The following is a 13,782-nucleotide window of genomic DNA, read 5'->3' as shown; positions in this document are numbered from 1 at the left end:
CTGACTGAGCCACCCAGGCGCCCCGACAGTAATTATTTTTTAAGTTTATTTATTTATTTTGAGAGAGACAGAGACAGTACAAGTTGGGGAGGGGCAGAGAAAGGGAGAGAAAACCCCAAGCAGGCTCTGCACTGCCAGCACAGAGCCCGATGCAGGGCTCAAACCCATGAAGCCATGAGATCATGACCTGAATTGAAACCAAGAGTTGAACGCTTAACCGACTGAGCCATCCAGGAACCCCCCAAGGTGATTTTTTTAAAAAAAATAAGATTTATTGTCAAATTGGCTAACATACAGTGTGTAAAGCGTGCTCTTGGTTTTTGGGGGTAGATTCCCGCGGTTCATCACTTAGATACAACACCCAGTGCTCATCCCAACAATTGCCCTCCTCAATGCCCATCACCCATTTCCCCCTCTCCCCCACCACCCTCAGTTTGTCCTCTGTATTTAAGAGTCTCTTACGGTTTGCCTCCCTCCCTGCTTGTAACTTTTTTTTTTCTTCCCTTCCCCCATGGTCTTCTGTTAAGTTCCTTAAGATCCACGAGTGAAAACATGATCTTTCTCTGACTTATTTCACTTAGCATACCTTTCAGCTCCGTCCATGTTGTTGCAAATGGCAAGATTTCATTCTTTTTGATCACCAAGTAATATTCCATTGTATATATATATGCCACATCTTCTTTATCCATTCATCAGTTGATGGGCATTTAGGCTCTTTCCATAGTTTGGCTATTGTTGAAAGTGCCGCTATAAACACTGGGGTACAAGTGCCCCTATGTATCAGCACTCCTGTATCCCTTGGGTAAATTCCTAACCGTGCTATTGTTGGGTCATAGGGTAGATCTATTTGTAATTTTTTGAGGAACCTCCACACTGTTTTCCAGAGCAGCTGCACCAGTTTGCATTCCCACCAACAATGCAAAAGGTTCCCGTTTCTCCACATCTCTCCCACAGTCAAGTCTGGGTGTATCACCTGGAGTCACAGGGACAATTCATTAACTAAAAATTCCCAGGTGGCTTCTGTGGCACACAGATGGAAGATGCTGATCCAAATCATCACCTTCATTTCAGATTAACAAATGAGGCCACAAGAGAGAAACAAACCTACCACATTCACTCAACACACCTAATGACACTCAAATTAATGAAATCTAAAACAAGACACCTGGTAACTACAGTCTCCTTTATTCTATATCATTCTATTAGTTTTATTATTTTTACACCAGAACTGTGATATGCTTAAGGTATAGATTAAACAAAAAATAAAAAAGGGATCTCAATACAGAAAATACATTTAATAAATAAAACAAAAGCCAAAGATCGGGGGAGACCCAAGAGCGCAAAACAAGCCTTAACCAAAAATGTCTGGAAATACCCAAGGAGCTAGTCTTTTGAGCCATTTCTCGTGGCTTCCAGTGACCATATTTAATAAGGAGCACATCAGCCCAAAAAGGCCAGCAAAAACGTTAATGGTTTAAAAGATAAGCAAAAGTAGACTTAAGTTGTACTGCGCAAAGTGCTTTCAACAGATCCATTAAAAATAAAGAATATGTGTGAGAAACACAATATGTGAGTGATGGTCACTCAATCCAAATCAATGTTAGACATACAGTTTACAGCATTTTATTACTGCTAGTGTTTTAAATCTGTATGTATGTACAAATCCAAATATTTGAGTAGCTAGTTTCTTAAACTTTCTAGAAAACCTACTACAATCTCAAATGCTTATCATCATAAGCATGTTAAGAAATATTGTAACTGTTCAAGTGTTAACTAGGTGCTACGGTCCTAAGACAGGCCACTTCCAAAAAGTCTAATAACTATGGATTATCACAGTAACTATATATTACAGTAAACAGAACAGTTATACACATGAGCCATCTGGAAAGCTCAGCAGTCATGAATATGAGGTGATCACTGGACATACATTTCCAAAGCTTCCACGATGTGTGCGGCAGAAGGGCGATCCTTAGGGTCTTCATTAGTGCATACGGAGAAGAGTTCAATTACTTTCTGGTACGTTTCATCCAGCTCTTCCATATTAACGGGTGGCCTCGTCCCCAAAGCTGCATAGTAGGCTTCATCATCAAAGTCACTTTCATCAAAAGTTTTATCTGCTCGTGAAGGCGTTGGAGATTGAAACAAACAAAATAACTTTTAAGTCATGGAAAAGCTTAGCAACTGCTCAAACTCACCCTCCCGAAACAAGATCTCCTCGTCCACTATGTTTTCGGTATGCACAGGCCATCTCTTCAATTATCCTGCCGTGGTGAAGATTAGATACTGTCACGGTTTATAGGTTACAACCCCCACCCTCTTACTGTGATAGCTTTCCAATCTTTTCCTTAGACTGTAGTGGCAGGATTCTCACACAGAGTCGTGACATGGAGGCTTTTCTTTCCAGGAAGCAACTTTATTCGTGCTGGCATGGCTCAGTGGGGCTCGTACCCGAAGAACTGAGCCCCGAACGCCACGTGGCATAGTTTTTTTATGTTTTCTATTTCTTTGTCTCCCATATACGGTAACACACAAACATGCAGTCTGATTGAGTGGTCTCATGTTACAAGGTCATGAGGGATGTTGTCACATATGCATGCAGCCAGGTTGCCTTGAGGTTTTTTGGTTTTGTTTTTTTTTTTATTTTCTTAGGGAGGGGACCCTACCACAAGACAAGAGGAACTTTTAAGGAAACGTTTTGCTCTATAGGATTTTCTCAATTTATCTCCCTATTATCAATTAAGCTACAACTCATTTATATGAGAGAAAACTGAGATAGCACCAAGTTAGTCAGTAGTAATATAATCCACATCTCATGCCACTACCACTAAATCAAACATCTGTTTTAAGTTTCAATGTAATAGATAAAATATAATTTTATAAGCTAATCTTTAGTTCAAACTGAAGAGACTGGGATTTATGTTAAAAAAATATGTGGCTATACCTTCATCATCATCATCATCATCTGGAAGATTAATGTGTGGAATAGATAAAGTCATCATTTCCCACAGAGTCAGGCCAAAGGCAAATATGTCTGCCTTGTCAGTAATAATACCATTCTCTTCCAAAGCTTCCTTGGGTTTCCAAGGCTCGGTGCCAATGTAACAGGCCTCGGGGTCAGTCACTGAAATGAGTACAAGTAAGTCGGTCATAAGGGCAAGCACTAGAAATCACTAAGAAAGGCAAGCAACCCAAAGAAAAATGGGCAAATGATTTAGCAGGTAGTTTTAAAGGTTAAGAAATGTAGACAGTAAACACGAAAATACACTCAATCTCATTAGTAAGAATTACTTTTTCCTTATCAGATTGTTAAATATTAAAAAGCTAGTCAGTTGGCAAGGGTGTAGAGAAATAGCAATTCTCTTAGGAGGGGGCAGGAATACAGAGAGACTGTGGATGTCAAGAGCACAGACTCCGGAGCCAGACTGCCTTGCCTGGGTTTAAAGGCATTTGCGAGTTGTGTGACTGTGAACAGATCAATGCATCTCTGTGCTCCAGCTTCTCCATTTTCAAACCATACTGTCATCAGGCAGAGAGAAGTACCATTTCTCTGCTTCTGTAATTGCTATGTCAGGGGAAAGGATAAGGGTCAAATCACACATTGGCTCTGAAAGCTTCTGCCCAGGAATGACATAGGCCTACTCATATTTCCATTTCCTTCTTCCTTCCCTCCCTTCCTTCCTTCCTTTCTCCCTCTCACATTAATAAAGACAGAACAAATGGGAGGAGGGAGAGGGAAAAATGAGAATCTCGCACTCAGGAAACCAAAGAGCCAGTAGACAAGCACTCATTAATTCATTCATTCAACATTCTGGGTTGGGGGGGTACATCTAATAAGTACACTCTGAAGACAGAGTGAGAACGAAGAAGCCAGACTGGGGCAGCACCCAGCATCGGGTGGCAAGGACGAAAGATGTCTCTATGAGAGCCTTTTCACTTACACCAGCTTTTGGACAGTACACATTGGAAGGCAGTCATGTCCAGTATAAGCTCCCTGAAGGTTTTCCCCCATCCCACCTTGTACCTAAGAGGCACCTAATAGAATGCCTGACTAGGTAAGAGTCTAGACATGGTCGACAAGGGCAGTGAGTCTGGTGATAAGGTTAAGGAGTCAGTCATACCTCATTTTATGTTGGTCAAATTCCTACAGGGATGTACCACACCAAATAGCTTTCTAGAGCTCAGGATCTAATACATCACCTCCAATTGGAGATGCCAGCCAAGTGCATTTCCTATATGTCCGTGGATATTTGCCCAAGCGTGAGATTAGAATTTAAACATAATGGACGTGGTTCCCCCACATATGTTACTGATCAAGACTGCTTCTCTGTGAAGATGGATTGTTCTGACAAAAGTCTGGTGTGATCATCAACTGATGGTTGACTCATTCTTTTTTGTCAATACAGAAACAACGGATATTTTATTGCCCTTTGCTACATTCAAAAAGGATAAGCAGACATTACCTGATTTAGTTCTCATGGTCATTATGCCAAACTGAAAAATAATTAAACTGGAGCTTCTCCTCATTCTTCAATTCTTAGCCGAAACATTATTTATTTAGGAAGGCCTTTCTCAACATCTAGGCTGTGTTAAGTGGCACTGTCGTGTTTATATAATCCCTTCTATCATAACAGTCATTATGCTGTACATTATTCAAGAGCAGCTTGCTGTCCTAGATTATGAACAGTAAAAGGGTTAAGAACTGAAAAAAACAGAAGAGGAAGGAGAACGTCCAAGTATATTCTACAGGGTGCCTGGGTGGCTCAGTCAGTTGAGCATCCAACTTTGGCTCAAGTCATGATCTCGCAGTTCATGAGTTCAAGCCCCATGTCGGGCTCTGTGCTAATAGCTTAGAGCCTGAAGTCTGCTTCAAGTTCTGATTCTTCCTCCCTCTGCCCCTCCCTCGCTCATGTTCTGTCTCTCTCCCTCTCAAAAATAAACATTAAAAAAAAAATTCAAATGTATTCTACAAGGTCAGCATTGTCCTGATACCAAAACTAGATAAAGACACTACAAAAACAAAAAACAAAAACAAAAAAACCCAATAAAACTACCAGCCAATATCCCTGATGAACATATATGTAAAAATCCTCAATAAAATATTGGCAAACTGCATACAATGGTGTAATTAAAAGGATCCTTCACCATAATCAATGGATTTTATTCCAGGGATGCAAAGACGGTTTAAGATTGATAAATCAATCAATGTGATTAACCATACCAACAAAACAAAGGATAAAAATCATATGATCATCTTGAGGCACCTGGGTTGCTCAGTCGGTTAAAAGTGTCTGACTCTCCATTTTGGCTCAGGTCGTGATCTCACAGTCCGTGAGATCAGATCAAGCCTTGTGTTGGGTTCTGAGCTGACAGCACAAAGCCTGTTTGGGATTCTTTCTCTCCTTTTTTCTCTGTCCCTCCCCTATTTGCATATGTGTGCTCTCTCTCTCTCTCAAAATAAATAAACTTAAAAAAAAATCATATGATCATCTCAAAAGACGCAGAAAAGGCTTTTGACAAAATTTGACATCTGTTCATGATGAAAATTCATAAAACAAAGTGGGTTTAGAGGAAATATACCTCAACATAATAAAGGCCATAAATGGAAAACCGCAGCTAACATCAGTCTCGATGAAAAACTGAGAACTTTTCCTCTAAGATCAGGAACAATGTAAGGATGTCCACTTGTGCCACTTTTATTCAACATAGTACTAGAAGTCCAAGCCATTGTAATCAGACAAGAAAAAAAAAAAATAAAAGACATCCAACTTAGTAAGGAAGAAGTAAGCTGCAGATGAGATGATGCTTTGCACAGAAAACCCTAAAGACTCCACCAAAAACCTATTAGAAGTAATAAATGAATACAGTAAAGTTTCAGGATATAAAATTAATATACAGAAATCTGTTGCTCTCTATATACTAATAACAAAGTAGAAAAAGAAATTAAGAAAACAATTCCAGGGGCACCTGGGTGGTTCAGTCAGGTAAGTGTCCAACTTCAGTTCAGGTCATGATCTCACAGTTTCTAAGTTTGAGCCCTGCATTGGGTTCTCTGCTGTCAGCGCAGAGCCTGCTTCAGATCCTCTGTTTGCCTATCTCCCTGCCCCTCCCCAGCTCACTCTCTCTCTCAAAAATAAACATTAAAAAAATTTTTTTTAAAGAAAATCATTTTAAATCATTTTAAAAATCATCATTAAAGACAAACAAAAAGCAGAAACCAGACCTACAAATTCAGAGAACTGATGGTTGCCAGAGGGGAGAGGGATGCGGGGCATGGGCAAAATGAGTGAAAGGGAGATACAGTTTCCAGTTATGGAAAGAATAAGTCATAGGGATGAAAGTTACAGCATAGCATTGTATGGTGACAGATGGTAGCTACACTTGGGAAAGCATAGCGTAATGTGTAGGTTTATCATACACCTGAAACTAACATAATATTGTGTGCTAACTATAATTAAATCAAACTATAATCAATTAATTAAAATCAATAAAAAAATAACATACAAAAATTCTTAAGAAATGGTAAGGACTGTGTCTATCCTATTTTCCTCTATACTCATAATACCTCGCACAGTGCTTGGCCATACTAAGTATTAACAATATTTGTTAAATAATCTAGAGATAACCACTGTTAAAACTGGGCTTGTCACAGCACACCTTATATTATAGTTGTGAAACATGGGAATATACCACCTATTGAAACACAAAACTTAAAAATAACTTGTAAAGAGGCGCCAGGGTGGCTCAGTTGGTTAAGCATCCAACTTCAGCTCAGGTCATGATCTCACAGTCTGTGAGATCAAACCCTGCATTGGGCTCTGTGCTGACAGCTCAGAGCCTGGAGCCTGCCTCATATCCTGTGTCTCCCTCTCTACCTCTCCTCCACTCACAATCTGTCTCTCAAAAATGAGTAAATGTTAAAAAGAAAAAAAAAGAAAAGAAAAAGAAAACTTTTAAAGATTTAGGTGTATTTTTTCCCAAACTTTTCTTAATGTGTACATATTTAAGTGCTATTTTACGATCTGTTCATCTCACTCAATATATCTGGATATACCATTCCTACAAATATAAACCTGTATCATTTTAATAACATTCTATTGTTTGGTGGTACAATAAATTAAACCACCCCTTACTGGTGGACATTCGCCTAAAGTTTTGCATAGTCTATTCTGCTACAATGTATATTTTTGTAAGTTAGTACATACACAATTCAGTAAAAAAAGATTAATTTCTCTCCCAGCACCTGTTATTTTTAAAGTGCTTAGGAGTAAACTTCCTCATAAAGAGAAAGCCTTAGCCCAAGAGAAAAAAGAAGAGAACTGCCTTCTCTTAATGCATGGCTGGTTTAGTCAGCTATGCTGACTATAAGCATATATTGATGAAGCAGAGAGTGCCGGTAAAGGAGCTGCAGAGACATTTCCCCCAGGCTTACACATGTGTTTTTGAGAAAGTCAGATCAAGTTTTTAATTAAAAGTATGTATTGAAAATAAATGCCCTCAAATATACACCTTCAAGGAAGCACAAACCCAGGGTTTATGGCTTCACAGGATGGGCTGATGCTGGGCACCAGTGAAGATTTCACGTGTTAGTATTTTTATCAGGATAGTTATCGTTTTCGTTACTGCTGTGTTTTCAACACTGCATGAGTTTTGATTCTTCTGTCTTAACTCTATTTCTTCTACAAGCCTAAGTCTCTTGGTTTTGCAGAAATTAATATATCGGATTACTATAAAAAAATGTCTGCAGTGCCCAATTATTTTTTGGAATATGTTCTTGGGAATGAATTATAGGATCAAAGGGCATTTTGAAAGGGTTTTGTTTTGTTTTTTAAATATAGATTTCCAAATTGCCCTCTGAAAAGACTGTACCATTGTAGCAGTTACCAGTGCTGTTCATCAAGTAGGTCATACTCTCCCCCCATCTGGACACAAAGATGGATGCACTTTTTGGCCTGTCAAGGTTGGATGGAGCCATCTGACTTGTTCTGGTCAGTGAGTTGTGAAAGAAGTGCCTTGTGTCATTTCTAATCTGGGGCATTTAATTGTTAGTGCAAGACTTGTGGAGCAGCACTTTCCAACAGAACTTTCTGTTGTAATAAAAATGTTCCATATCTGCATTGTCCCAATATGGTAGGCACTAACCACAGGCAGCTAATGAGCACTTGAAAAGTGGCTAGGGTGGCTGAGGAAATCAATTTTTAAACTTTTCAAATATTTATTAATTTCAATAACTGTATGTAGCTAGTGGCTACTGTACTGCACAGCTCTGGAGCCTTTTCACCCTCCATATGTACAGTGACGGCAGTGTTCCGTATAGCGGATGTTCTAGCCGCTTAGGTCCTAAAAATGAGAAACATAGCCATAATGGATCTGTAGCTTGAATAAGCTGTGGTTGCTTTAAGCCACTGAAGTTTTTGAGGGTGTATGCTACCACAGCAAAACTTATCCTAACCTGAATGATACCTGATATGATACTGAATGATAACCTGAACTGCAACTTCTACTTAGCGTATGAGAGTACATGTTAAGCTAATTTGGAAGTAAGTCAGCCAAAGACAAATACATGATTTCACTCATGTGTGGAATTTGAGAAACAAAACAGATGAACATGGGGGAAGGGAAGGAAAAATAAGATAAAGACAGAGAGGAGACAAACCATTAGAGACTCTTAAATACAGAGAACAAACTGAGGGTTGCTGGTGGGGTGTTGGGCGGGGATGGGCTAGATGGGTGATAGGCATTAAGGAGGGCACTTGTTAGGAAGAGTACTGGGTGTTAGATGTAATAATGAATCACTAAATCCTACTCCTGAAAAAATAACATAACATAAAATGGTTTCTAGTTTTAGTGTCCTTCTTAAGCCCAATTTTAATGAATTATTTACCTGTAATTTTTTTCACTACTCTTTTTTAACATCTTAAAATCCTAATCCTCACATCTTAATCCTACAAGGATTAGACTGAGAATGGAAAATAGCTTTATTTTTTCTAAAATGTCCACACATCATCATTTACTGACTCAACTACTTCTTTCTCAATACTACTAAACGTCAGTGTTATATAATAAATTTGATATATTTGGGACTACTTGACTCCTTACATTTTTCTGCCTATTTTGGCAGGAATATCACTGCTTTCACTACTGTGGCTTTATAATACTTAACATCACCTCAGGAAAATTCCCATTCATCATTCTTTCACAAAATTTTCATGGTTATGTTTGAACATGTATCAAGGTTGAACTTCACATGTTTACAAACCATGAACTTTGACATGTTCAAAAATAAAACAGATCATGTTGGGATAATGCAGAATTTATGGATTTATTCATTTACTTCTGCTTTCTGTCTCTAAGGCTTCAATTATTTTTTTACCTGATGTGAATTCAGAACTCAAACTTAGTTTCATAAAGGTTAAATAATGAAAATGTTTTGCTTTGAGTAGTATTGACCATATCAAATAGGTTTTGATTTTCTAAATACAGTATAGCTGGAATTTGATTTCAGCTAAGAATTATTTACAAATATTTTAAATTCTTAAAAAATGTGGGTGTTTTGTTTCCAATTGTGTCACTAATTTCTAGATTTGCAGCACTGAGGACAAGGTAATCTCAGGTTCTCGTAACTTTATGTGCGTTCAGGTTTAATAAATACCTGGATGCGTAGAGATTCACCTTATTATCTACTCAGATATTCTACATCTTAGTTTTGTCTATCTGACCTACTAAGGATTGAGAAAATTATGCCAAAAATATCTTACTTGCATCCTGTTTCATAATTTCTCCTTTATTTTCGAAAGTTTCAACTCGGTAGCAGTTATATAGCCTAAATGCTCATAACAGTCCTATCTTTATGAATGAATACAGACATCTTTATAAAGTCACTCTATTCATCTTGGCTTTTTTCTTCACTTAACTCGCTGATTTTTACTAGAAATTAAAGTGTACAAAAGTTCTGGGGCGCCTGGGTGGCTCAGTTGGTTGAGCGTCTGACTTCGGCTCAGGTCATATCTCACGGTTTTTGAGTTCGAGCCCGCATCGGGCTCTGTGCTGATGGCTCGGAATCTGGAGCCTGCTTCAGATTCTGTGTCTCCCTCTTTCTCTGCCTCTACCCTGCTCGTGCTCTCTCTCTCGAAAATAAATAAACATAAAAAAAAAAAGCGTACAGAAGTTCTAAACAGCATTCATTAACCTTCATTTTACCACATATTCATATGAAGAAGCACATTTAAATGTTATTTATTAAATAACATGTTTAAAGCAGGGAACTTCTTTATGATGCTGGCTCTTGGTTCTTACCAAGATCTTAAATTCGCTGAGAATGGTCAGTATTTATATCAGAGAAGAAGGAGTCGAGAATGGTCAGTATTTACATCAGAGAAGGAGTCGGGGCAGGCCAAAGGGCAAGCAGCAGAAGATCTAGCTTTATTAGCACCCCTCTCTCCTTCTTCCACCCATTTCTTCTTCTACCAGTTTCCCCAATCTTAACATTATGCGAAACTAAATGAGTTCCTTTATAAAACCTTATTAAAACTGTTTTCTACTCCCAGATCTTTTACCACATAAAAATCCCAAGCCAGGTTAGAAATAGTTCCTAAAGTTATCTTCAGTTAAATTATATTAATAAAAATGCAATAATTTATATTGGTGTGACAAAGCAGGGGGCTGGAGGCTGGGTGGAAGAGAGACAGGAAAGGAGTGGTATTATTTATTGTATACTTTTTATACATAGTTTTTAATTTTAAGTATATAAACTTATTACCTATTTAAATATGTAAAAATTAGAAACCTAAAAATTGCATAAAAATAAAGTTAAAAAAAAATACTACTTACCAGTCATATTTTCATCCAGTGGTAGAGAGACTCCTACATCACAGATTTTAATTGTTTCAAAATCACCTTTAATTACAACATTTGAGGACTTTATGTCTCCATGAAGCAGTTTCTTTTCTTGGTGTAGATACTAAAACAGTTGAAATTTAATACATATGAGCAAATATATAAACTGATAAAAATATAGGATAACCTTCAAACAAAAATAACAACTTGAACTCCCTTCCTGAACTGCAGGATTGTATCTGTTCATCATTTCAAACTATCTGAAGTCAGACCAGGGAACATCCTTTGTTACCATAGTCCGCCATACTGACCAGACCTAAAGGAGTCTTTGAAAATCAATGTCCATTTATAGGTAAGCTAACTTTTTTATTTTCAAACTCATCTCATACTTGTCTATTAAAAGAAGACACTGCAGCTTTAAAAATATACCACAATTGGAGCACCTGGGTGGCTCAGTCAGTCATGATCTCATGGTTCGTGAGATTGAGCCCCCCAACAGGCTCTAAGGCGGGGTGGGGAGTCTGCTTGGGATTCTCTCTCTCCCTCTCTCTGCCCCTCCCCTGCTCATGGCTCTCTCTCTCTAAATAATACAAATATATTTTAAAAAATACACCAAATTTTCCTTGAGGCTAGTCATTTTTAGAAGTAAATTTGGGATCTTCACAATGAGGCACACTTTTCTCAAATGACTGAGGTGATGCAGAACAGATGACTAAGGGCTACACAGAGGTCACAAGCAGAAGAGGAAGCAGAAGTGTAATCTAAGACTAAATTTTGTTTTACACATCAACTCTTTCTTAGTAATGCTACTCACCCATAATCAAAAATAATCTTGCTACACTGTTATTTGTTCATCAGCATCTGAGCATCTACTCTGTGAGCTGGGTTTGAAAATACTCCAGAGACAATTTTTGGTATGTATCTTGGAACACTTACTGTGCTTAATTTATTATTTTTCTAAAAGTTTATTTATTTATTTTGAAAGAGAGAGAGGGAGGGAGAGAGAGTGCAAGTGAGCTGGGGAGGGCCAGAGAGAGAGGGACAGAAAGAATCCCAAGCAGGCTCCACACTGTCAGTACGGAGCCCAACATGGGGCTTGATCTCACGATCTGGGAGTTCATGACCTGAGCTGAAATCAAGAGTCAGATGCTTAACCGACTGAGCCACCCAGGTGCCCCAAAACTAATACAATTATTTTTTTCTTTTATTTATTTTTTAAAGAATATAATTTATTGTCAAATTGGCTTACATACTAACTCCTAACATGCGACTTTGATATCAGTATCAATCATGATCCACTTTTGAGTCATTCAATGGTGTTTTAGAACCAGCATTACTTCTGTTTGGTTATTAGGATAAATAATTCTTTTCCCGGGGTTCCTGGGTGGTTCAGTCAGTTAAGTGTCCAACTCTTGATCTCGCTCAGGTCATGATCTCAACACTTGTGAGTTCAAGCCCCAAGTCAGGCTCCTCACTGACAACATGGGGCCTGCTCTGGATTCTGTCTTCCCCTCTCTCTGCTCCTCCCCTGCTCTCTCTTGCACTCTCTCTCTAAAAATATATAAATAAACTTTAAAACAAAAGTTTTCCTTCTTTACACAGTATCTATCAAAAGTCACAACAATTTATTTGCATAACATTGAGAGAGCTTTTTTCATTTAACCCACACATGTAAACTGATGTTCAAAACTTAACATCCCACAAGACAATTTTAAGAGGTTTATTTACATGAAAGAAGGGTTAGGCTGCACCCCCAGGAATAATTACTAAATTTGTGTTAAACTGATTAATCCTTTTAACTACACCTAACACAAGATCTCTATAAACAAAACTACCTGGGTTGGGTTATTTCAGGCTACGTAAAGGCTTCAAACAATACTTTGCTGATCAAAACAAGGAAATAGTGCACTATGCAATATGTGAGTTTGTAAAGACTTTAACTTAAGGCAACTACCTCTTTTGGGGAAAAAAAAATCCCACCTTGTAATTAGGTATATAAAGTCCCACAGAAGTCATTTAAAATATAATGGCATGGTTACCTTTAACCCTTTAGCCATGTTCAAAGCAACTTTTAAAATTATGGCTGCTGGAAAAGGATCTTGGCTGTCTTTATTTCGTTCTTCTATTAAGTCATTTAAAGACTTTTCCCCTCCATATTCCATAGCAAGACACAGACTACCATCACTGGCTTCAGTGAAAGCACGATAACCTTAAAGAAAACAGGATATTTTCTTACTAGAATAGGGAAGAACAACTGTATTTATGTTTTTTTACAGTGATCAAAAACATGTCTGGAGTAACACTGACAAAATACAATGAAACCACTATTTATGAAACTAATTCAGTAGATATAATTTAAAATGACTTCAGTGCTTGCCAACAGTATTGCAAATTAAAATATTTTTAAATGAAATGCTCTATGCCTTCCTAAATATAATGGTTTCACCAGTCTTAATTATATTAAAAAATAAGGAAATTCTCTAAATAAGATCATTGTATATTCCTGAATTCTTTACAGTGCCACCATCATAATGACTATATTTATTCCCATGAAATTTTAAATATATATAAACATTACAAATATTACATAATAATTTATATTCTAAAACAGTCACAATAATTTGATTCTTGCCAAACTCCACCATCATCTTCATTTTTATTAGTGAAACTGATTAAGAGATTATATACACAGTTTCTGAATAAACACACATACTGCTACGAAATAAATTTAAACTTACCTACAATGTTTGGATGATGGAGGTTTTTCAAAATCTTAGCTTCATCTATTAGCCTCTTTTGATACATACTTTGATAATGATCATTACATCTAGGGTTAATCTTTTTCACAGCCCAAGGAGAATGAGACAAACCTCTTGGAGATCTTAAAAAAATAATCAAAAATTATATAGAAAGAATAAGAACCACAATGTATTTCAAATGACTAGGAAG

The 13,782-nt window shown here is 37.5% G+C and overlaps 1 protein-coding gene across 4 annotated transcripts in view; it reads right to left on the bottom strand.

Annotated features, from left to right (window-relative positions):
* Positions 1-1,164: 1,164 nt before the first annotated feature.
* Positions 1,165-13,782, bottom strand: part of PBK (PDZ binding kinase) — a 28,198-nt gene continuing 15,580 nt past the window's right edge. For all 4 annotated transcript variants that reach the window (XM_060653655.3, XM_060653658.3, XM_060653657.3 and 1 more), the window contains exons 4-8: positions 13,572-13,714; positions 12,873-13,042; positions 10,828-10,957; positions 2,942-3,121; positions 1,165-2,114 (exon numbers count right to left, since the gene is read on the bottom strand). In XM_060653655.3, the coding sequence (XP_060509638.1) occupies positions 1,915-2,114; positions 2,942-3,121; positions 10,828-10,957; positions 12,873-13,042; positions 13,572-13,714 (823 nt within the window). In that variant the 3' untranslated portion in view covers positions 1,165-1,914. The remainder of the gene's footprint in view (positions 2,115-2,941; positions 3,122-10,827; positions 10,958-12,872; positions 13,043-13,571; positions 13,715-13,782) is intronic.

This window comes from Panthera onca, chromosome B1 (genome assembly GCF_046562875.1).
Source record: "Panthera onca isolate mPanOnc1 chromosome B1, mPanOnc1 haplotype 2, whole genome shotgun sequence".
Lineage (NCBI taxonomy): Eukaryota > Metazoa > Chordata > Mammalia > Carnivora > Felidae > Panthera > Panthera onca.
Note: the sequence above shows the minus strand (reverse complement) of the source record. Positions and strands in the feature narration are given on the sequence as shown.